The 24,097-nt window shown below is 41.1% G+C and overlaps 1 protein-coding gene across 1 annotated transcript in view; it reads left to right on the top strand.

Moving 5' to 3' along the window:
- Positions 1-24,097, top strand: part of SPEF2 (sperm flagellar and cilia associated 2) — a 181,751-nt gene that overhangs the window by 146,643 nt on the left and 11,011 nt on the right. Inside the window, exons 31-34 of the mRNA XM_004422725.3 lie at positions 9,027-9,133; positions 9,838-10,020; positions 15,554-15,646; positions 21,533-21,712. Of these exons, the coding sequence (XP_004422782.1) occupies positions 9,027-9,133; positions 9,838-10,020; positions 15,554-15,646; positions 21,533-21,712 (563 nt within the window). The remainder of the gene's footprint in view (positions 1-9,026; positions 9,134-9,837; positions 10,021-15,553; positions 15,647-21,532; positions 21,713-24,097) is intronic.

Below are 24,097 nucleotides of genomic sequence, written 5' to 3' on the forward strand. Positions count from 1 at the left end.
TGATCACTGCTTTAACTGATACATGCCCATCCATCTTTTAAATGAAGTCTTTTGTCATATTCCCTCCAAGAACCGGAAAAGAATATTTTATGATATCTTCCATTGTATTTACCCTAGAACTCTACAATTTCAAAAGGTGATCTTAGTTGAGGTGATAACAGTTTTGAAAGTCTGGAACCACTGGCTGAAAGTGGCACAATTCTAAATGTGTGATCATACAGAACTTCCTTTCTAAATTTGAAATTGCTTGAAAATTTTCTAAGCCAAGAAATAGCATTTCCTGTATTATTTCATACATGCCCATGCAACCTATGATATCTAAGACGCAACTTTCAAGCTCACTAAAATATATTAAAATATAATGAACACATGGATTTTTTTCTAGGACAAAAACATACATATTTGCACATAACAGTCATTATGTTACTAGGCCCAGAGTAAGATTTTGTAGCAAATTTACAAGGAGGGTTGATGTCATTAAGTTACACTTTATAACTTTTAATTACCTACTTAAATAAAATTGAGGGAAATGGATAATCTTTGATCAAAACAAGTGACTGAATACTTTAAATAATTGTGAGTAGCTAGTATTAGGATATAAAAGGAAAGAACTAAAACTTAAGGAGTTTTCTGTTGAGTATTGGTTAACCACTTGAAAATTAAAAGTCTTCATTAAAATAGTCCGTATTGAAGATAATGTAAAATTGAAAATGCATCATGTACTGTAATGCTTATATTCAACACTCCTTTTCTGGTCAAATTCTGCCACCTGTAATGATTATAAATCTCCTTTGGTGAAGGTAGTAATTAGACATAAAATACCATTTGTTGATATGATTGTCACAAATATACTGGGAAAAAAATGACCTTGTGCATGATAATCATACAAGATCATGCAAAATGCAATGAAACAACTTATCATGCCAGCATTTTTCTTGCCACCCAGCAAAGATCATACTCTAGAATCTTAGAAGCAGCTTAAGTAAGAGACAGCCAAGGAATCAGCAAGACCTTCTTTTCATTGATTGTCCCAGGAAACATTCACAGGAGCATACTCCCAGCCCAGAGGGGATTCAGTGAGTATTTTCTGAATTATAACAATAGCCAATATTGGCATGGTGTCAGGCCTCATGTTAGGATTTCCATGCTAATTCATTTCTTACCCATGGCTGGATGGGGAAGAAGACCCATCCCTGGGTAGGAAGAGGCTGACAGCTCTTTTCAAATCCACCTCTTGTCAAATGACTATAGTATGATCTTGGGCAAGTTATTTAACCTCTCTGTCTCACTTTCCTCACCTGTAAAATGGGATATTTCATGGGGTTGTTATGAGCATTAAAGTAATTAATATATGTAAAGTACTTAGAAAGTGGCACATAGAATGTGCAAATTTAAGTGTAATATAAGCCATTATCATTTAATTATATAATTACAGTAATATCATATTATTATATAATGTATAACAGTATACAATAATGATACCAACTATTCTTGTTATTAGCCAGAATGTTAGCTCAGTATCCTGAAGGTGCACATACTCTAATAGGCACTGTAGCGTTACCTTAAAACACTGCCAGAAAAATATTACAACACCTGGCAGAATTAAACCATGATGTGTGTGGCTCCTGAGGACTGTAAGCATCCAAGACAAGGACACTCATTTTGTGTACCACAGGAACCTCTGGGTAGGTACATCTTGTCTGCAGACATCAAGTGCCAATGGATCAAGTGCCATCCTTTCTCCAGTGGAAGCAATTTGGAGTCTGTTGAAACTAGAACACTTTAGCAGTATTCCTCCGTCCCCATTTAAACCATAAGAGCTCCTTTTCCTTGTAAGCCCACCAGTACTCCATGTAATGCCTGTAGAGATTCAGTTCATAACTATTTTGGCTTCTGCTGAGAGGCTGTCTGGAGAGAACACAGTCCAATAAATTCTGTACCCTCACATCTTCTTCAAGAGAGGCAGCATTTAGTTGTTCAAGGCCTAGAACACTGTTCTAAAAATTGACAAGGGCCCCTCTTACCCTCTTAGGGACCCTTAAATTTAGTGATGGGTCTCAGAGACAGAGCATAAGTTCAGAACTCTAGGCTGTAGTGGCTATCTTGATCATTCAGCTAAATGGTTTTTACAGGAATTCAAAGGAGGAAGTAATTATTGCTGCCTGTGTGGCTCGCCATAGGGGTTAGCGCAGAGGAGACTTTTGGACGGAATTTTCCGGGAAGAGAAGCAGGTGAAGGGTATTCCACGCACAGCGGAAAATAGAGTAGACATCAAAATTTTGAGGTTGCATGACGTATTTAGGGAACAGCAAACAGACCCACTGGGACGAGAGGCAGGAGGTGAGGACCCCAAAGAGCTTGTGGTCAAGTTGTGGTCTCAAATGGCTCTCAAAGGACATGCAGGAGAGGATTATCAAAGGCATTTAGAGCCAAGGGACCTGGAGAATAGATTAGAGGGGGGATGAGACTCTGTCTGAGAGAGCAGTGGATGCTACTCTGTCTCTCTACAAAGCCTCAACTAACCAAGAGGCAGTGGTAGGGCCCCTGGGTTGTTGCCCGAGAGGAGTAGCTAGAAGGTTCTGTGGGTCTTTCCAGGCTTGAGGTCTCTGGAAAAATTATACAAATATGATACTATATATTTGCAAGTAAGTAAGCCCCATATTTTGATCTGAGAAGTGATTAAATTAGTCTGATATTTACACAAATGAAGAAATACACAAAGATTTCTTAGAGAAGGTGTGATAGAGAAGGACTGATATACTTAGCAGGAATATCTCACCAGGTGGCGAAATCTAGGGATTACGGCAAAAAGGAGTGCAGCCCCCATATGGCTTCTGATTCTCTCAGTGGGTGAACTCCTTCCACTAGATCAGATTCAGATCACGGAAATGCAGTAGCAGATCTAGAAGCCTTTGGACCTGATAAAACTGTCTGTGGGCAGAGTTTCAGGTGTTTCTTCAGGAGGGAACATATTTTCATGAAGCCAGAGAATTTACATTAGGCAAATGAAAGTATGTGCTCTGAATTCAAGAGAACACCTTCTGGAAAATCTGTCCATAAAACTAAAAACGTAAAAGCTAGCTAAATCAGTAGTGAAAGTTAAAGTCCCTTCCTTTAGCAACAAGAGACTTCTTTTTTCATGCATTCATTCATGTATTCACCAAGATTTATGTGTGTAGAGTAGGCACCAGCATGACACTGAAGGCCTAGTGTGGGAGACTGAGTAACCCAATGTGTAGGTGAGAAAATGAAGGCAGTAGGTATCAGCTACAAGGAGACTCATTTTAAATGAAAATAGTAATACTTAGGACTTGAAAGAAAAGGGGGGGGCTCTGTTTTAACCACTGCAAAAAGACTGATTAAAAGGCAAAATAGAAGTTATATGCAAATAGGATAGGAAAGACAGGCAGATTGACTAATATCAAAGATTTTCAATTAAAAGATGTTAAGAGATATGAGATCACGACACTCAACTAGGAAAGGAGATTTATTTTCTTAAACATCTACCAAGTGCTTAGTACTCATCCTGACATTATGGAGCACAAAAAAAATGTGTGGTTCTGTCAGAAGAGTTCAAAATCCAGTTGAGGAGTCAGCCTAGGACTGTAAAGCATGAAACGAAAGGAAACACTGGGCGTATATGTCAACATGAGGTACTTTAATGTAAGTCACACAAACACATTTTGCAGTTTTTCGTGATACTATAAAAGAGGACAATACAATCTAATGATCAGTAGTGTCGCAGAAGTTGTAGGAGAGAGACAGATATGTGGTCTAGGTTCTCTGCCTTCAGGGAAAAGCTGGTATTTGAGGACTTTGTTTTGTGTCATTTTTATTTTTTTGTCCTTTCATCCACATAAATATATATTCCCCTCTCTGACAAATAATCAATGTGTATCAGAAATTAGACCTTTGAGGAAAAGAAAAAGATGAGGCATGAGGCACGGTTCCTTTACAAAATCCCTGGAATGGGTCCCAAAGCATGACACCCTTTTTGTAACAAGTTGGCTCTACCACTGCCAGAGAAGGCGGGGCTGAGGCGCTAGGGAAGAGGTGTCCAAGGCAAATCCTGTTGCCACACTGCCGTGGGCGTCTTCTTATTCTTTTTTCTCACCAAGGGAAGGGAATGACAGCAAAAACCAGTGTCCCTCTTATGCATGGAGAAATGGATTCTAGAGTGAAGAAGACCATAGCACCCTTTGCCCTTATGGGAAACCCATAATAGTGAAGTGTGTAAACGTGGGGGGCTGTGGAGTAGGACAGCCTGGCAGTGATCCCCAACTCTGCCACTTAACGAGCGCTGTGACCTTGGACAAATTAATTAACTTCTCTGTGCCCTAGGTTTTTATCCATAAAATGGTGTTGATAGTCGTTTGTCCATTTTCTTAACTGTAAAATAGCGTTAATGGATGATGAGGATTAAATGATATAACCCGCTTAAAGCACTAACCAGAATGCCTGATAAGTAATAAGCACTCATTGTAATTTTTTCCAGGAATAATGAGCAAATGTAGGGGGCAGAGATTAAGCAAAACTGAGAGTAGACATTGGTGATTACTTAAAGTAACAATGTGGAGTTATTTTAAAGGCAGGGAACCTCCAGACGACGTGAATCGAGTCACCAAAAAGTGGAAAAGGCCACGGAAGCTTGACCACTACCTTCTAAAGAGGAACAATCAATTTTTGAAAATTTGGCTAAAAAAATACCCTTGGCTTGTATATGATGAAATACTAAATCTTATGTTCTGTAACCTGTGTCGTAAGCATGGAGTGAAGTCAAGGGGAAATCAAGTGAGTTTTTTTTATGGCACTGACAACTTTAGGACTGAATTTCTCAATGCACATCATCTCAGTGAGGTTCATGCCAAGGCTTCATTAATGGAAGCAACAAGTGGTTCTCCAGTGAACAGAGCCACCACGGAGCTGATGGTGAGGACCATGAGCAAAGTAACCCTGGGGAGAGTAGAGAACTTATTCAGATCCTGCCACGCTATCGCCAAGACTGGACGTCCCCTCAAAGATTTTATCTGGATGTGCAAATTGGATGACATGAAGGGTGTTGATATTGGCCCGGTATTCAGAACTAACAAATCAGCAAGAACATTTACATATTTTATTGCTGAAGTGGAACGGAAAAATCTAAGAGAGAAACTAGAAAAAAGTAAATTTTTCTCTGTCATCAGTGATGGAATCACAGACAGTTCAACTGAGGAGGCTGAGCTTGTCTACGTGCAGTTTGCACATGCAGGAAAAGTGCATTGCCAGATTGTTGGGGTAGAGACAGCAGAGAAGAAGGATCCTCTGGCAATGAAAAATGCCATTGAGAAAACTCTAGAGAGAAATCTTCACCTTAGGCTGTCGAACCAAGACTGGGCAAAGAAACTGGTTGGTTTTGGAAGTGGTGGTGCCCCTGGCTCAGAAAGAGAAAACAATGAAGTGGCCCTGCTTTTAAGAGAAATCCAGCCATGTGTGCTGACTGTATATTGCTTTGCACATCGTCTTGAACTATCTTACAAGGCAGTGTTCCAGAGCATTCCCCTGTACAACAATGTCAGAGACCTTCTTCGCAGCATTTATCACTTCTATCACAATTCTCCTCTTCATAAGAGTTCTCTGATAACTGCCTTCAAAGGCCTTCACCTTCGACCTGTGATGCCTTCTCAGGTAGGAGGCAGGAGGTGGCTTCAGGGATTACAGGCAGCCCTCGAGAACTTTCTCAAGGGATATCCTGCAATTCTCCAGCAACTGAATTCAGTAAGTAATTCTGAAATACCATACCATTTTAGTTTTTAAGAATAAGAGAAAATACTTTTATAAGCAATTTGAAATAATAACTTTGAGAATTTTATTCTCAACCTGTGTTACAGAGAGATGAAAGTAGAAGTGACACCATTCATCAGAAAGTGAAAGAACTTCTAGAGTTCCTTCTCCAAGCAGACATTGTTAAATTCATCCATTTCTTGGTGGATGTCATTAATGTCCTTAGCATTCTGTCCCGAGTCAATCAGAACAGAAATTCTTCGATTGCTGATATATTTGCCACCTTAGAGTCAACACTAGAAATGCTCAGAATGTATCAAACAAGGTGAGGAGTCGGGGATGACCTCAGGGTCTGGCAAACTAGACAGTTCGACTTGGGAAACCATTTGCCAGGTGCTTTTTCATTTAATTGTTTATTTGGGGGATTTTTTTTCTCCCCAGACCAGGGCCAAAAGAACGTAGGGTAGATTCAGTCACACACTTTCATGGTAACTGCCTCAGAGGAAAGGGAAACATTTCTGACGTGAGAAACACGATTTTAACTCATCTTATCAAGAGGCTGCGAGGCTGTTTCAGAGATACCAGCCAAGATGTGGTGAAGGCAACCATGATTGGAAGCTTTAAGCTGTGGCCCACAAAGATAAATCAAGGTAACCTATATGTCCCGACTTTAAATCTATTGTTCGTTGATTGTCTGTGTGAGTGCCTTTTATGTATGTGACTTTTCCTCTTTTATATTGATTGCAGAATTTGGAGAAAAAGAGGTATCCATCCTGACTACACATTATGAACCAGTATTGGAAGCTGCCAATGTGAAAATTGATGAAGTGGACACTGAATGGAGCATGTTGAAATTAGAGATTTATGCTAGGTAAGTATAAGTAAACTAGTTGATATTTATAAATATTTGGGTAAAACCTAAGATCTTGTCTCAATCTTTTACATTTTTCATTTTCCCTCCTAGATTTCAGAACATCCGCAAATTGACCTGGGATTTTGTGAATTCTGTTTACTTACCCAAGTATCCAAATATCTTGACACTAGTCGACCTAGTGCTGACACTCCCTGCAAGTTCAGCTGAGGCAGAACGTGGCTTTAGTCAGATGAAACGCACTAAGTCACAAATGCATGCCAAGATCAAGGCTGATAGCATGACAGATCTCCTGATAATTCAGCTGAATTCTCCAGACATTAATAACTTTGACCCTAGGAAAGCTATCCATTTATGGAATACAAGAACACCATCTTCAACTGGTGACACAAGACCTAATTCGGATTGCTCATCAAACTCAGATAGCCGTTATGAAAGTGATTAGTAATGTGACAAATGTTGACTTTGTTATTGATCAGAGCAAAAACAAAAAATTATTTTTAAAAAACTGAAATTTAAAAATAAAACAGTCACCAGTTTTTACATCAAACACAAAAGGCATTTGGCATCTTCCGGACATACAAAGTAAAAATCCGAAGATTGGTTTTCCTGTAACTTTCTAATTCTACTTCTATATTCATACATTCTTTCACATTCTTTGGGTGGAAGTGTGTAATTCTAAGCAACGGTGTTATTTTAATGTCATCTTTCTGAGAGTTATTGCTAAGTGTTACCAAACTATGATTATGGTCTGAGTTCCTTTAGGCCTGGCATATAATTATTTTTCCTGGATAATTCTAAATGATGGTTGCATTAGATAACTAACTTAAGGCCAAATTGAAAGTTTCTTTTTGATCCATGAACAAAATTTGTAAGTTTATCTGTTTCTGCTACTACATTATATGTGAAGATCATATCACTACATGTGTTGGTCATTTAAGAAACAAGGTCAAATATTAAAATAGTTTTCACATTTCACACTAAGGTCCTCAGATAAGCAACTCCTGTGTAAACTTAAAGTATTGTCTTACAACACTTTGCTTGCACCATAGCTATAGAGACAGTGGAAATATTTTACACATCTACCAGAATTTTTAAATACTTTGAGCCTCTTCATGGTTTCAATAGAGTTTATTTATGGTTTCATCTTGAGGAACATAAATGACTTATTTCTAACATCTGAAAACCAAAGTGGTATTATAAAAAGATCATTTTACTGAAAATACTACTACCTGGGAAAATGTTCTCATCTCTATAGAATTGGATACTCAGGGTTGATCAAAAAGGATAGAGAATTTGTTTCTGAACATCCTGCTGGATGGCCAGTCATATCAAAAAAAGAAAGAGTCTGTTCTTGCTATCCTGAAAATTACCTTCCAAATGCCAGAATTGTATGTTTGGTTTGAACCAGTGAAATTTTGAATGGATTATTGCATTTGCCTAAAGTTCAGAGGAAATGATAAAGGTCATGTTGGACTTTTAGAAATGCTAGAAATTTAGATGTAAAAAAGAAAAATTTGGATGCTACGTCTATGTGTGACTCTTTCTATTCCTAAGCAAAGAAGAATACCTATACACTCTGGACCTGAAAGATACGTGAATACATGTAGGAGTCTCTCTTGGCTCTGGAAGGTACCGCTGCTATGGGAGTTAGACAGATATTTTTTAAACAGATTCATTTATTTTGCTTCCCTATTTCTTTTTTAATGCATGTGCATGCAATTTGAAACGAGAAACATACTAAACAGACATGTCTTTTGGACAAGGTAAAGTAGATTAGTGTGTAAGCACAAAGTATTTAAATAGTTAGTGATCTATAAAATACTTCAGAATACGGTGCCAATTAGATGATTAAATTAGCACTTCCAATCCAGTTGGAATTTAACTGCATTTAACAATTCAAATTTAGCAATTCAAATCTCCCTACATTTGTAAAAACAAATATATTCTGACCTAAAGAGAAAATGAGGATAAATGTGTTACCTTGATCACAGTGGTCATTTGCCTGCATTTGAAACACTTTTATCCCATATTTACCAATATTGTGCCCTACTGTACAATGGGAAACCTTATTTTTTATGATTCATTCCATTCTGAGTAAAAGATCAAAGAAGATTCCAAAGTAAAATATAAAGTCTCAGTATTTTGCCCAGTCTGAAATGATTTATTACTTGGCCTAAAAAGACATTTTGACTTAGCTGAGAAACAATAATGGGAGAGCATCAGGAGATTGATTATTTCCATGTTTTCAAAATGTCCTCTGTTTCTCTAAAAATTAGTTTTAAATAATATAAATAAAGTGATTATACAAGTGCCCATTATTTATTCTATTTTAGCAAAAGAAGTAAATCCCTGTCCCATGCTATAACTGAAAATGTTTTTCATTGTATTGCAGGCATAATAGGAAATAAAGCATTTACTGACATTCTGCTTGATTTGATAACCCTGAACCTCGGGACAAACAACTTGCCTAGTAGGTGGATGCAACTCACTCAATTTGATGTAAGTTTTAAATTTGTTTGTGTTTCAAAGCTTTGAGAATTATTCTTATTTGATTCAGAATTCAGTAGCTTTTAAATAATCAGTACTTGCACAGTATCTGACATTTAGTAGGCAATCAATAAAACTTGAATGAATGAACTTCAACTGAAGACACATACTATGTACGTGCTCAGGATTTGAAGAATGAGTGATGATGCTAAGTCAATGAAACATTATGGAGACCATGAGGCTCAGCCCGTTTGTATCTATTGCTACCAGATGGAATGATCCTAACTAGCAATAGTAGGTGATTCCGACGGTTCTTGCTTTTCCTCATATTCTGTTCCCTCAGAATGTATCAGAAAACAAAGTGGTTAAAGAGTATTTCCCTGCGGGCTGCAGAGCCCTTGCACAGCCATGGCTGTAGTCTTTCTCCCTCTTCTGTTGAAAAGGTACAAAGTCAGCTGGAGTCATGTGTGTAAATTTGTTGCGTAACAGTAAGCAAAAAACAAATGTTAAGGAAGCAAAAAGCAAAACACTTTCTAGATACTGCCTGGTGTGGATTGGTTGGTAGAACCTAAAGGAACAAAATTTAGAACTGGCTCTACTCACCAATCTAAAATTCTACTTCCTTCCTCTGAATTTCTTACTAAGACACATGAGCAGGTAGAGCTTCATGATAGAGTCACACAAATATTCCAATGGCATTTCCTGTTTTCTTCTAGTTGCAGGAGTTAACATCTTTATTAGTAGTAAACTCGGAGTTGGTGGACTGGCGGAAATTCTTGTTGGTAACCTCACTGCCTTGGCCCATCCCCCTGGATGAGGAGCTCCTGGAGACCCTGCAGAGGTTCAAGGCTGTGGATGAGAAGCAGTTGGGCATCGTCACTTTCGAGCAGTATATGCAGGTTGCTACCAGCACCTGGTGACACTAATAATACCAGAGTACTTTTGACCTAAGAAGTGTATTACTCACTGATGTCATAATGCCAGGTCTCAGGCCAATGTTCTGCCCATGGACTGCCCATATCTAGGCACCCAGAGGCAGCACAGGCTCTGTTAAAGTCCCAGGCAGAAGTCTGGCTTCCATCCCCAGAAAAAGTGTCTGAAAAAGTCAGAACTTCTCGGAGAACTAAGGGTTCTGAGAGAAGTCACATAAACTTCATTGTCCTTCTTCTGAGCTCCTACCAAGGAGTTCTTAACCTTGGCTGTCCTTTAGAATCACCTGTAGAGCTTTTAATAAGCCCAGTGACCAATACCCAATACTCTGGGAGTAGCAACAATGGTTAAAATGAACACAGGGAAAGGGGCAGGTTTTTTTTTTCTTTTGGTTGTGAGCATGGTGAATGATGAGATGGTTTTTGACAAGTTGAATTTGAAATGTCTATGGGAAATGCAGACAGAAATGTCCAATCTGATGTGACAGATACAGAAGGGACTGCAAGTCACTATCATGTCAGCAGTTGTTGAATTTATGAATGGATGAAATCACCCAAGGGAATTGTGTAAAGTGATGGATAATGCAGTAACATGATACCTGGCCATTGGAGTTGGCAGCTAGGATGTGACTGGTGACCTCTACCAGAGCAATTTTGGTGGACTGCAGAATCCAGATTGCAGGGGATTAATGAAATGAATAGGTCTTTAGGAAGTGAAGCTATGAAAAGTCAATTCATTTTTGAGAAGTTTGAGTAAGGAAGGAGTGAGAATGAAATTCCATAACCAAGAAGGACCTGAATTACTTATTTTGTGTCTACTAATTGAATTCATTCTATGGCTCACCATTTCACATTGCTGGTAGATACATAAGATGGAAACACTTATGAGGTGCTAATTTTGAAACAGAGTGATATTCTCTCGGTGCCTGTATCTCATACGTTTTTCACCATTGAAAGATCACATCCCTTCCTGCTTCTCTTTTCTTTCTTAATTAATGGACGGCACGCTGAGGTTCCCACGCTCATACAGTTGAGCCAGAGGAAATAGTACTTACATACTGAGGAGGTTCCTTCAAGACTATCTAGAAAGGTGCTTGGCTGATTGGGCTCTGATTTACTTCCTAAATAGAGCAATTTATGAATTTTATCACTGTTCTGGACTTAAACTTGTAGAGATGATTTTGTTAAAAAACAAAAAGAGCAGCCCAAAACTTACTCTATGTTCATCGTTGGCCTAAGATTTTAAAAAGTGAGCACTTGTGATATTACCAACCTTCACTATTTACAGTATGTGCCAATTAACACAGGATATCAATTTAAACATCCTTTTGCACAAACATGAGACGAACAAAGGGTGTTGGTGATTTTTACCCAAGTGCTGAGCCAAAACCAGAAAGCTCCTTCACCAAAGGTGTGAATTTCTTAGAGAAAGTTGGCTGCTGCATTTAATAGAAACTCAGAAATACGTGTTTGAACAGCACCTGTGTTTTGGGAGCAGTTGATTTCTGAGCTCTGCCCTCTCCCCTTGCCCAACCAATTCCCACTCTTCAGGAGCTCCAGGACAAGGAGGCCATTTGGAGAGGCCCATAACCTTTACAGATTTCCACTGCTTGTCAGCTCACATACACTCAAAAAAAGTTATTTTATAGGCAATAAACATAAAATAGCTTCTGGGCAAAATTTTGTAAGATTTGTTGAAAAGCCACATTAGAACAGTAAAGTAGTATAAATGCATTGCTGGAATGGAGTTCTCTGGGAAAATAAGGCCCTCTGCTTTTTATTTTGTCTGTCTTTTTTCTTTTCTTTTGACTAATTGCAAGTTCACCACAACAGCATCTTGAGAGTGTGCTGATTTCCCCAGCTTCTGAAAGGGAATAAGATACAGCATTTGTGAAGTCAGTCAGGCTGTGTAACTCGGCTAAGTGATGTGAGCATAAAAGCCCCTTTGCCCTTTGCTCCCAGCCCTGCTGCAGCTATCATAGGCTTGCTTCTGTCATGTGTGGATGTTTAGTCACACTCATGGAGAATTCTTTGATGTTCGGCTCTCGACTCATCTTCTGTCTGTGAGAATGCATGTTATTATAGGCTTAATGAGTCAGATGTTCTAGGATCCAAACAGCACACAGCACTTATTCTCTAAGGAAGAGTAAAAAACTCCAAATTCTTTTGCCATATTTTAGCAAGAGAGTACAAAGGACATTTACACCTTTTAAGGAGAAATCAGCTAATAATTCAGTGAGGCAGGATATGATCGACTGAACCTTGCTTTAGCAATTTAAACCCTACCATACAGGTTCACATTTAACATTTCACATTGCTAAAATTTTCATGGATGACTTTTTAAAAATCGTAAGTCGTTTTCCAGTTAGGTTATTTTTTTCTTTTTAGGGTGGCCCTGCTGTCTATGAAGCACTTTGAAACAGTTTCCTAAGCTATGAAATATCATATATTTTTAGAAAATTAATACAAATGAATCTTTGGCTTTAAGAATCGGGAAAATCCTGTGCATTGAAACAGTTGGATATGGAACTGAGAGTTGGTTGAGAAATGGGGGGAGGAAGCCTATCTCTTTTTTTTTTTCCCCCTCCAGCTTCTTTTACTATTTCCTCTTTATCACTGGTTTTCAACAATTTGATTATTGTGTTCCTTGGTGTAGTTTTCTTCATGTTTCTTCTGCTTGGGGTTCATTGAGTTTCCTGAAGCTGTGCGTTTGTAGTTTTTGCCAATTTGGAAAATTTTCAGGATTTTTTTCCAAATATTTTTTCTACACCCCCAACCCATCTCAAAATTCAGTCATGTGTTTGTCCCACTGATGGTCACTGACACTTAGTTCATTTTCTCCAGACTTTTGTCTCTCTGTGCTTTATTTTGTATTCATTTCTACTTCTATGTCTTCAAGTTCACTGATCATTTCCTTTGCACAGTCAAATCTGCTATTAATACCATCCAGTGTATTTTTCATTTCGGATATTATATTTTTTTATCTCTAGAATTTGGGTCTTTTTTATATCTTTCATTTCTCTCTTCATTATGTGCATGTTTTTCTCTATCTCCTTGAACAAGTGAAATACGTTTGGAGTACCTAAATGAATGTCCTTGTCTGTTCATTCTATCATCTGTGTCAGTTTTGTGTGTTTTCCTATTGATTGGTGTTTCTTCTGACTATGGGCCATATATTACGGCATTTTTGCATGCTCAGTCGCTTTATATTGGATGCCAGATATTGTGACGTTTGCATTGTTGGGTGCCCAATTCTGTATAACTTTAAATATTGTTGGGCATGCAGTGATGTAACTAGGAATCAGTTTTATCCTTTCAAGGTCACATGCAGATTTGGAAGGGTGGGTACAGAGCAGTCTTTAGTGTAGGGCTAGTCTGGCCCCACTACTAAGGCAAGAGTTTCCTGGGGGCTCTACCCAGTGCCTTGTGTATTAGGAGGTCCTTCCACTCTGCCTGGTGGTAACAGGAACTATTCTCAGCCCTGTGTGAGTCTCAGGAATTGTTCAGCTTACTCCTTTTCTGTGGTTCTTTCTCCACTTTGTGTGTGTATTTTCCACACACACAAACATCCACAGATTGGCTCTCAGTCAAGACTTGATGAGATTCCTCTGCAGATCTCTAGGGCTCACTTTTTCTCTCAGTGCATCTCGAGTATTCTGCCCTGAAGATTTCAGCTATTTTGGCCTCCCTCAACTCCATATCCGTCTTCTCAACTCAACAAGACCACCAGGCTCTATTCAGGCACCTTTTCTGGCACTGCAGCCTGGAAACTCCCTCCATGCTGGAATAATAGTAGGACTCCTCGTTTGCTTTCCTTATTTCAGCAATTACTGTCCTTTTTCCCTGTTGTCTCAAGTCTGAAAAATCGTGTTTCGTATATGTTGTCCATTTGTCTTGTTGTTTAAGAGAGGAGGGTAATTCTGAACTTTGTTGCTCCATCGTGTCCCGAAGCATAAATCCTCCCTATGTTCCTCATCTCTCTACTCTCCCATAGCATGGCACTTACCCTCCACAGATGAGCCGCTGGGCAAGGGTCTCCTCCTGGCCAGTGCAAAAGCACTTACGTTCAAAGCCTCAGCCCAAAGCTGGACATTGGCTTCTCCCTCACAGGCTAGCATCTCCCACCCAGCATTCCTTTGTTCCAAATGAAGAGGAAACCCAGTCCTCACCTCTATGGGCTGTGTCCCCTTATAAGCTACCCAATGCCATTCCAGCTTTCTCTCAAAGCACAGGTGATTCTTAGAAGGAAAGAAGGCATAGAGCATACTCCAGAGTCAAGTTAGGCAAGCCAATGGCTCTTGGCAGTAGGCAGTGCTGAGTAGGTTGTCACTCTGGAAGATAGTGAGGGAGCAAGACCTGGGAACAAAATGCTTATGTATATGAAGTGCTTACTATGTATAAAAATTAAGCTTGGCAAGACACATTCTTTGAACCCAAAGAATTTGTTACTGATGTTCAACAGCAGATATGGATGGCAACACCCAAAAGAATGGACTGAATGCCAAATATGTGGTAAAACAAGCCAAATTGGAGTTCAGAGGAGAGATCAAGGAGGGCCTCCCTGATGAGGTGTGATCTGAGCTGGATTTAGGTTTACATGAATGGACAGGAAGTCACCTCAGGTAGGAGGGATGATGTGAGCAAAACAGCAAGAGTAGGAAATGGTTCTGAGCAGAGAATGATATGACGAGATTCAAGTTTTGAGAAAATTGATATGGTTGCATGGTACAGCTGGAACAAATAAGAGAGAGATTGGAAACAAAAGCAGCTCCAACATTACTGGAGTGGCCTGTGACGGAGATAATGAAGTTCTGCACCAGCAAGGCAGCAGTGGGAATGAAGGGAGGGAGAAATGGGAGGGGCATGCTGAATGGGAATCAGGGGATTTGGTAATTGGTGTCAGATATGGGCTGAGAAAGAGGGATGTCATTAAAAAGTAGGCCATTGAGCTCTTGAGTCTGTCAGTCAGTCAGTCACTGAACAAAGATTTGCCAACACCAACAGGCTGCTCTGGCGCCACAGTAGGCTCTGAGAACAGAGAGCAACACAAACAGGACATTTGGAAGGTGAGCTCGTGTTATGGGTGCAGACTGCTCCAAAATATTGCTATGCAAGCAAAATCTAGGGCAGTGAACTCCAAAATTCATCACATTCTCCAACAGTTAAAATATAGCTAGCACCCCCAATATGTGGATTTTCATTTCTAAATTATACATGTATACTACCGCACTAATACATTGTATATATTATAAAATTTTTAAAAATAAAAGTTACGAAAGAATGAGATCAAAATACATGTAAATGGAAGTTCTAGTATTTTTTCTTGCATCCCCCTGGTTTCTGCCCCTTACTTTGGAGACTACTGCTTTAGAGACCTGAACAAGATGGGTTCGATCTCTGTGGCTTTTAGAAGAACAATGGGTTCGATCTCTGTGGCTTTTAGAAGAACAATTACATCTCAGCATAATACATTAGTGATTTTCATTTTTATATTTTTGTATAGGCTGGTCTGTGGTTTATGGGAGATGAAGATGTAAAAATTCCAGAAAATCCTCTTGAACCCCTGCCATTCAATAGGCAGGAGCATCTTATAGAGGTAATTACTGAGATCTTTTAAAAATTTAGTACCATAACACTGATCAATTTCTTCCATTTGTGTAATTTCTTTTAGACTCCACCTCACCCCCCAGTTCCTTTGCTGTTTCCCCAGAGCACAGTCTGTAACTTCTAAGGCCTAAGGCAGCAGCATAAAGGAGCTCTGGGGGAGGAGGCAGGGCCAAAACCTTAGACAGAAGTCCACAGTTAACTCTGTGTGATTTCGGGCAATTTCCATAGCTTCTCTGGGTTTCTCTGCTTTTATCTGTCAAATAAGCTAAGATGCTACTCAACACATTTATCTGTAAATGTCTTTCCAATTTTAAAAGTTTAGGATAAGAACTGTCATTTTACCAATATGTTTTGTTCATTTCTCTTTGATTTTGACTAACTTGTGCAACATACCAAGGGTTTGCATATAATATTGCCCATGACTCATCAGATTATTATTATTATTTTAAAAATATTATTATCAATATTATTATTAGCATTAATCCCTGAGGCCACAATAGAAAGTAAGAGCTTAAAATCTGAAAACCACTCTGACTTCAGTGTAAATGCTTAAAATATAAAAATATACCTAACACAGCCAAATTCAATAAGATATGAGAAAAGGTGAATGATAGATCTAGACATCACTGCAAACTCGGTATATGGATTGTTCAATTTCCAGCCAGCCATTAGTTCAATTGCAGTACAGAATTGAACATGACTCCGCTTATACCCATAAAGTGAGCAATTCCCTTCAATTGGACACACATTTTTTGAGTACTTCTGCTAGACGCTAGCAGGGATGCAGGTAAGAGAAAGGGGTCAGGGAGTTACCAAAAGGGTCCAAGATATGAAGTTGGCAGTTATGGGGGCAGTTTTTTGTTTTGGTTGTTCTTGGGGTTTTTTAAATGTGAAACTGGAGGACTGAGATCAATAGAGCTTTTGGAAGGCGTTCTCTATGTGATTTTGTGAGCGAATCTGCCAACAACATAACCATGTTCTTCTCACTTTGGAAGAAACTGGCAGTCTGAATATGATGCCAAGTAAAAAGCACTTTCCTTTTCAGCCTGAAGTTTTTAGAAATGTCAGTCTAGGGCAGAGGCTTTTAGCTGCTCCCCAGCAGCTAAAGCCAGAAGGTTTACTGTGCTGGTCAGCCTGAAGACTTCGAGGCTGTGAACCAGGACAGGGCCTTTGGGTGCAGAGGAAAGTATGGCTCCCACCTGCCGCTACCCAAACTGATGGAAAATGACATGGAGGAAAGCCTGAAGACTTCGAGGCTGTGAACCAGGACAGGGCCTTTGGGTGCAGAGGAAAGTATGGCTCCCACCTGCCGCTACCCAAACTGATGGAAAATGACATGGAGGAAAGAAACTAAGATGGGGGCAGAGGCAGGACAAGGAAGCCTGAGGAAGAGGTGCTCTTATGGGGGAAAGGGTGGCTGACAGGTGTGTGTGTGTGTATTTGTGTGAGCAAGCAAGGATGCGTGCATGCGTGTGTGTGTGTGTATGTATATGTGTGTGTGTGGTGTGTGTGATGTCCAGAGGACAGAAGGAAGTGGTGTCTTCCATCCCTCACTGCCTCAGGGACTGGATGCTCAGCATTACATAAACCTCAGTGCTCTTAAACTGGGATGAAAAGCACAGATTCCACTGCTTACAAGCTGTGAGGTCTTCATGAAGCTAGCTAACTTCTCTGTGCTGTGGTGTATTTTAATCCCTCTCAGGTGGGGTTGTTTTGTGGAGTGATTTCATATGTGCAGTACTCTTAGAACAGTGACCCTATGTAAGTGTTAGCTAAACAGAAGCTAACCGTGCTAACGCTGCATGGTCAAACAATGGTTAATGGTTAGCGTGCTAAAGAAAGGTGTGCAAAGAGAAAACATAAAACAACAAAGCAAGTTTATTTCTTAGGCTGTAATTAGAATAGGAAAGACCAAATCAAGAAACAAAACGCCCCCTGAAGAGGGAATTCTGAGGGTCAGGAGCCCGGGGCTATCTGCCGGTTCTGGCATGGCTCACTGTAGGACCTTGAGCGGGCCCCTCCACCTCCTGGGGTCTCCGTATCCTCTTAAGAGGAAGCCTGGGGCTACAGTCTAGGATCCCACCCAGCTCCCCTGCTTTGTCATCTGTGCTCTCCCTGATCCAGGGCCTGCCTTTGAGCTACACCTGCAGGGTCTCCTGGCAACAGGCCATTATGTCTGTCCATGGGCTTAATGACCTCAGAGTCCCAGGCACTGGGTGAAAGGTCCAGCTGCATCCAAAAAGGAACCCTGAGACATGTCTGTGTTGCAATCAGTCATTGTCCCCTGACAGTGACAACGCACTTGCTTATGACAGAGGTTCAGCAGGCCGCCTCCTGGCTCCCCAGCTTTCCACACACTCAACACCAAGAGCAACTATTGCAGTATTTTAAACATCTTGAGGAATTTCCTGAGAAAAGCCAACTGAATCTTACTGTATTCAAATTCATAGGTGTTGTCTTAATCTCTTCTCCACAGCTTCTGTCCATGCAAAATCCTTCCGTTACTTTGGGCTGTTAATATTTGTTGAAGCCAGGCTCATGCTTTGAAATACTAGCTATTTGCTAATGAACCCCAGATGTCTAATTTCCACCCCAAACTTCTCTTCTCAACGTTAGACTCCTAGATGCAACTGCCCATTTGACATCTCCACTTGAATATTCTAGTAGAATCTCAAACTCACCATGTCCAAAACCCGGTACCTGATCTCCCATCCCCGCCACCCCACTGCTCCCATCTTCACCTAAAGCCCTCTCCATCTCAGTCAGTGGCAACTCTGTCCTTCCAGTTGCTCAGGCCAATACCCTAGGAGTCATCCCCAGTTCTTCTGTTTTTTTCAAACCCCACATCCAATCCCTCAGGAAATCTTGGTAGTTCTACCTTCAAAATATATCCAGGATCAGACCAACTCTTCCAAACCCCATTGCTGTTCTGGAACAAGCCACAGTCAACTTCACCTGAATGACTGGAACAGCCTCACAATAGGCCTCCCTGCTTCTCCCTTGTCTGGCTCAGCTTACAGGCAGATCATGGCAGCCTCCACTCGCACCCTCCATGGCTCTGTGTTTCACTCAGAGGAAAAGCCGAAGTCCTGAAGCAGCCAGCCTGGCCTTGCATCTTCTGACACTTTCCCCTCTCTCACCTCGTCTCCTGCTATTCTGCCCCTGGCCCTCCCTCCCTCAGCCACAGGGTCCTGCTTCCTGTTGATAAAATGTGCGAGGTGGGCTCCCACCTGAGGACACTGGCCTCAGCAGTTCCCTCTACCTGTAATGCTCTCATCCGGATGGCCTACCTGCCCAGCTCCCTGCCCTCTTCCAAATCTTTGTTCAAATTTCACCTTCTCGATTCTACAATCGGCCCCCTCCCCACTCTTCACTTCCAATTCCCTTTCCTTGACCTACTTTTTTATTCTGTGTTTCCATAATCACTATCTAATTTACTTAATTTAATTTATTTCTTCACTATTGTCTGTCTTCACCTTCCAGAAAGTAAGCTCCTCAAAGGCAGGCATTTTTATCTCTTTCCTGGTGAATGCATTTTAAGCACCTAGAACAGTCCATGCGTAGCACATCATAGGTGCTCAATAAGTACTTGTCAGTACCCAGGTATTATCTCATAGTTCTGTAAGTCAGAGGTCCAGGCATGGCTCAGAAGGGTCTTCTGCTCTGGGTCTCAAAGTTTGAAATCAAGGGGTCATCTGGGATTGCAATCTCATCTGAGGCCAACTCCAGGCTTGGCTTCCAAGATGGGTAGTTGGCAGAATTTGGACCTGTGCAGTTGTAGGATTGAGGCCTTCAGGTCTGAGAGGCTAACTGTTGTTTCCTGTCACATGACCCTCTCCACAATTGGCAGTTCATTGCTTCATGGCCAGCAAGAGAGCATCTCTCTGGCTTCAAATCTCTCCCCTAAGGCCTGAGTCCTTTTTTAAAGGGCTCACCTGATGGAGTCAGGCTCCCTTTCGATTAACTCAAAATCAACTGATTAAGGACCTTACTTATATTTGCAAAATCCCTTTATGTCTGCTATATAAGGTAACCTACTCATGGGAATGACTTTCCCATCACATTCATAAGGCCCACCCACATTCATGGGGATGGGATTATGCAAGACATGTACAACCAGGGTGGGAGCCTCTGAAGCTTTTCTAGAATTCTACCTACCACAGTATTTTAAATAATCTTAAGAACATACCAAGCCTGACCTTTTTTGAATGTCCAATCCGTTGATTTAAATTCAAGCCTGTGTAATTACAGAAAGCATCCACATATGAACTGATTTTATTTTTGCACATCTTCCTTCAATATATAATATTCAGCTTCTTTGTTAATGGAAATAATGATGTGTTGCACCTGCATAACATTTATAAGAGCAGTTCAATGGGAATAATACTAAAGATCAACTCTCTATGTGAAAGAAATGGAAGATAAACACCCAAGGCAGATGCCATGGTGAGCTGTTAGTATCAGTCTCCCTTCTATTCCTAGTCCTGCTGGAAATCCCTGGAGTACCTCAAAGGCAGGTGGAAAGATGAAGAAAATACGAGGTCCTGAAGGAACCCGCCAGCTGGATCATGACTCCTGAAAAATCACGGGAGGCCTTACTGTCAGAGTGTTTTTAAGCGTCTCAGCCTAGCTCTGTGCCTGGCTTATAGCACTCAGTAAACGTTTGATAAAAGGGCGACTGAATGAATGAACTTGCAGATCCCATTGACCCCTATGATTCTTTTCTGCTTTGTAGCATAACAGACTTTATGCATTTTCCTATCAAAGTTATTTTTATTTAAATTTTTATTTGATTTGTCAAACATCAGAAATTTATTTTTCCAACTGTTATTTTCATGTACGTTGAGTTAAATTTGTTCATAGTCGTAAGGATTGTTAGTAATAGAGAATAACGTGGTATCTCTGGATCCAGGCACTTGCTTCTCAAGGTGTAGGCCAGGCCCAGCAGCACTGGAATCACCTAGGAGCTGCCTAAACATGCAGAACCTTAGATCATCACAGAACCATCTGCTTAATCAGAATCTACATTTTGAAAAGATTCTCCAGGTCATTGAATGCACATATTTGAGAAGAGCTGGTCAACGAAGCCAGTCACCTCCCCAGACAGGGTCACATAGGTGCATAGATGCTTAGATGTGGCCTGTGTGTCCCGCGGTTTGGGCCTCCTCTTTGTAGGGCCCAGGAGGATATCAGGTTCCCAAGCACTAACTACTTATGCTGCCAAATGCACAACACACTGCATATGGAGCCATCAGCTCAGCCATTCAGAATGAGAGACACTTGCTGAACAAACCGATATCTAGTGGTTGGCATACTCTCTCTCTGGGTGTGAATCCACACTGGGACAAGTCACATTACAGTCGGTAGATTAAGTATGAAGTCCAGAGCAATGTGGGCCAGTTAAAAGGTTTTAATGGCTAGAGTCCCACTGGCTTTGGGCATCGTTCCCTTCCCCTCTTCCCACTCCCCACAGAGAAGGATGTACCAGAAGCTTCATATTTAGGAGTCAGGGCCCAGTTTGTTGGAATGGTGCTGAAGACAGACAGATGTGTTGTCGCTCCTGTGGCTCCCTTTTTGGACTTAACTCATAGTCCCTGCCACCTTTAATTAGCGCATTCTTTCCTAAATACCATTGATATTGATTAGCATACAATTGTCTTTAATGTTAGAATTTTGAGCCCTGTTTTTTGTTTGTTTGTTTTACTTAGCATACTCTTCAGTTATTACCATTCATTATATGTTAGTTTTAAGAATTCAGTCCTTAGAAAGTGACCTTATTCCAAAGCTCCTAGAGGGATTCTTCATTGCCTGTCCATCTACTAACCACCAGAGTATATGCATTTTGTCTTTTGTTGAAGTTCTTTTTGTGTGACAGTTTTTCTTTAGGCTATTTGCTGACTATGAGAAGAAGCCACCCCAGCTTGACTACACACAGATGCTACTTTATTTTGCTTGCCATCCAGACCCTGTGGAAGGGGTCTACAGGGCTCTCAGTGTGGCCAATGGGACTCGTGTCTTCCAACCAATTGAAACTCCTAATCTTATTGAGGAAAAGGTAATTGTGTTCCAGAAATGGACTAGCATTGGGGTCTGCAGGGGGGATGCCAGAAGATCCTAAACTTCTAACAACAGAGATTCTGGTTTTTTTTTTTTTTTTTTGGTGAAGAAGATCAGCCCTGAGCTGACATCTGATGCCGATCCTCCTCTTTTTGCTGAGGAAGATTGGCCCTGGGCTAACATCTGTGCCCATCTTCCTCTACTCTATATGGGACACCGCCACAGCATGGCTTGACAAGTGGTGCGTCAGTGCGTGCCTGGGATCCGAACCCCGGGCCAACACAGTGGAGTGTGCGCACCCAACTGCTACGCCACCGGGCTGGCGAGGCTCTGTTTTTATTAATTGCCATATTTTCCCATGTACCGAACACAATGCTTTACACATTCTAGGTCTTCAGTAAGGCCTCAATCAATTGGTTTAAGAACTGAGAACTCACTATCCAAAAAATGCTTTTATAGTAAAACCAAAATTTCCTCAGAGTTTCTTGGTAGAATCAAAGTTTGCTCTGTAAAGGACAGCCATTCTTTTGCATGAAGTGCTGATCCTGATAAGTGAAAAAGAGCTGAGTATCCACTGAATCTATTTGTCATACTCTGTGGAAATTCTGCATAAAATAAGTTCAGGCCTCAGACACATCCCACATGTACGTGACACTTGATCGTGTTTCAGGACAAAGCCAGCCAGCTGAAATCTACAGGCACTTTGTATCTCCTGCATCCAAGGGGAAAGAAGCTTAATATCTAATAAAACCTCGCTTTCTCCCTGAGCCTTCCAAGGGGTTGGCATTCCCTGGCTCTTTCAGATGGAAAAGCTCAGAACAGCGTACTAACTACTGTACTCTTAGGCGCCCATCAGCATGCCTTTTTAGTCTTCCCCTGACCTTTTGGGGATGGACTTGTGGCCCTCATGACGGAACGCTTTTTTCTGTTCTTCTTTTGTGGACACAGAGGGGAGAGGGATGCTGCCCAGTCCAAACTCCTCAGATGTCCTAGCCACACTTCTTTTTCCTTCACAAACATCTGTCAAAATAGATTATTCTGGGAAATCTGAAAAAAAAAATGGGAATTTCCCGTGACAGCTTTCATTCTGGGAAAAAATAGACTCTCTCAGACATAATCCTACATTTTGGCCCTGAGCAGATGGACAGGAGGATGTGCTTTCCCTTCCATCAGGGCCAGAGCCAAGCTAGACAGATGCCTAGAAAGCCGACAGCTCGGGGCGCTTCAACCCGAGGTGCTGTAGATCCTGCTTCAACACTTACACAGTGACAGAAAATTCAGCAAGGAGTGTTTATTTTCACTCAAGAACACTGTCTTCTTAGGCAATAGAAGGCAAAATTAAATTTTCCCAGATAAATAAGAAGTGAGGTATTTGCCTTCCCTGGACTGCATTTGCCACTTTCCAGGGATGTTTGTGCATCCCTCTGTAGACTGGGCCTCCTTAACCCAACTCTGGCATGAATCATAGCCTGCTGTGAGGTCTCAGTTAAATGTCTGTCCTCCGGGAGACCTTCCCTGGCCTGGAATGACATCAGGCCCCCCTGAGATATGTTCTCATAGCATGCTGTGCTGCGTGCTTCACAATAGTCCTCACGGGTAGCTACTTCAAGGTCAGCTTCCCTTCTGGACTCTAAGCACTCTGTGGGCAGGGAGGGGCCATCTGTTTTATTCTGCGACCCTGCACTTGCATCCCTGAGCCTGAATTACTGGCACAGAGCTCAGTAGATATTTCATTGAGTGGATAAACCAATTCATTAGTTAATTAGGTTGGTTAATCATACCCTCTGCATAGCCCTAGGACCTGCAGGAGATATAGAAGAAGCCAAATTTGTTCCCTTGAAAGGAGTCTATCTAACTGACCCTATCCATGCAGAAAGGAATGAGAGCATGATGTGCTAAGCATAGAGGGAACATAGAATAAAGGACAGATTAACAGAGGCCTTACTGATCAGAAGAGAGGATTGTGCCTTCTTCTCTCCTACCTCTCTCTCTTTGCTCCTGCTATTGCCTCCACCTGGAGTGCCTTCATCTCGTCTTGAAGGGTCTGAGGCCTCCCCAGTATCTAGGGCCTATTTCAACTGCCAGATCACTCATGAAGCTTCCCCTGACACCCGAGAGCAGCACTGAGCATTCTCTCCACCGGGACCCCTTTACATTCAGATCCTCTCCAGCAGAGCTGAGCGCCATCGCATGCACACATGCATTTATTCACAAATATTTATCCAGCACCTCTGTGTGCTGGGAACCATTCTTGACCTGGGGGTAAAATAAGTAAAATATAGACTACATCAAATGGCAATAAATACTACAGGAAAAAAAGACCATAGGGGAAAAATACAGGATTTTGGGTGGGAATTGCTGTGTTAAATAGAGTGATCACAGA

This window comes from Ceratotherium simum, chromosome 18 (assembly GCF_057802395.1).
Source record: "Ceratotherium simum simum isolate JZ-2026a chromosome 18, ASM5780239v1, whole genome shotgun sequence".
NCBI classification, from domain to species: Eukaryota; Metazoa; Chordata; class Mammalia; order Perissodactyla; family Rhinocerotidae; genus Ceratotherium; species Ceratotherium simum.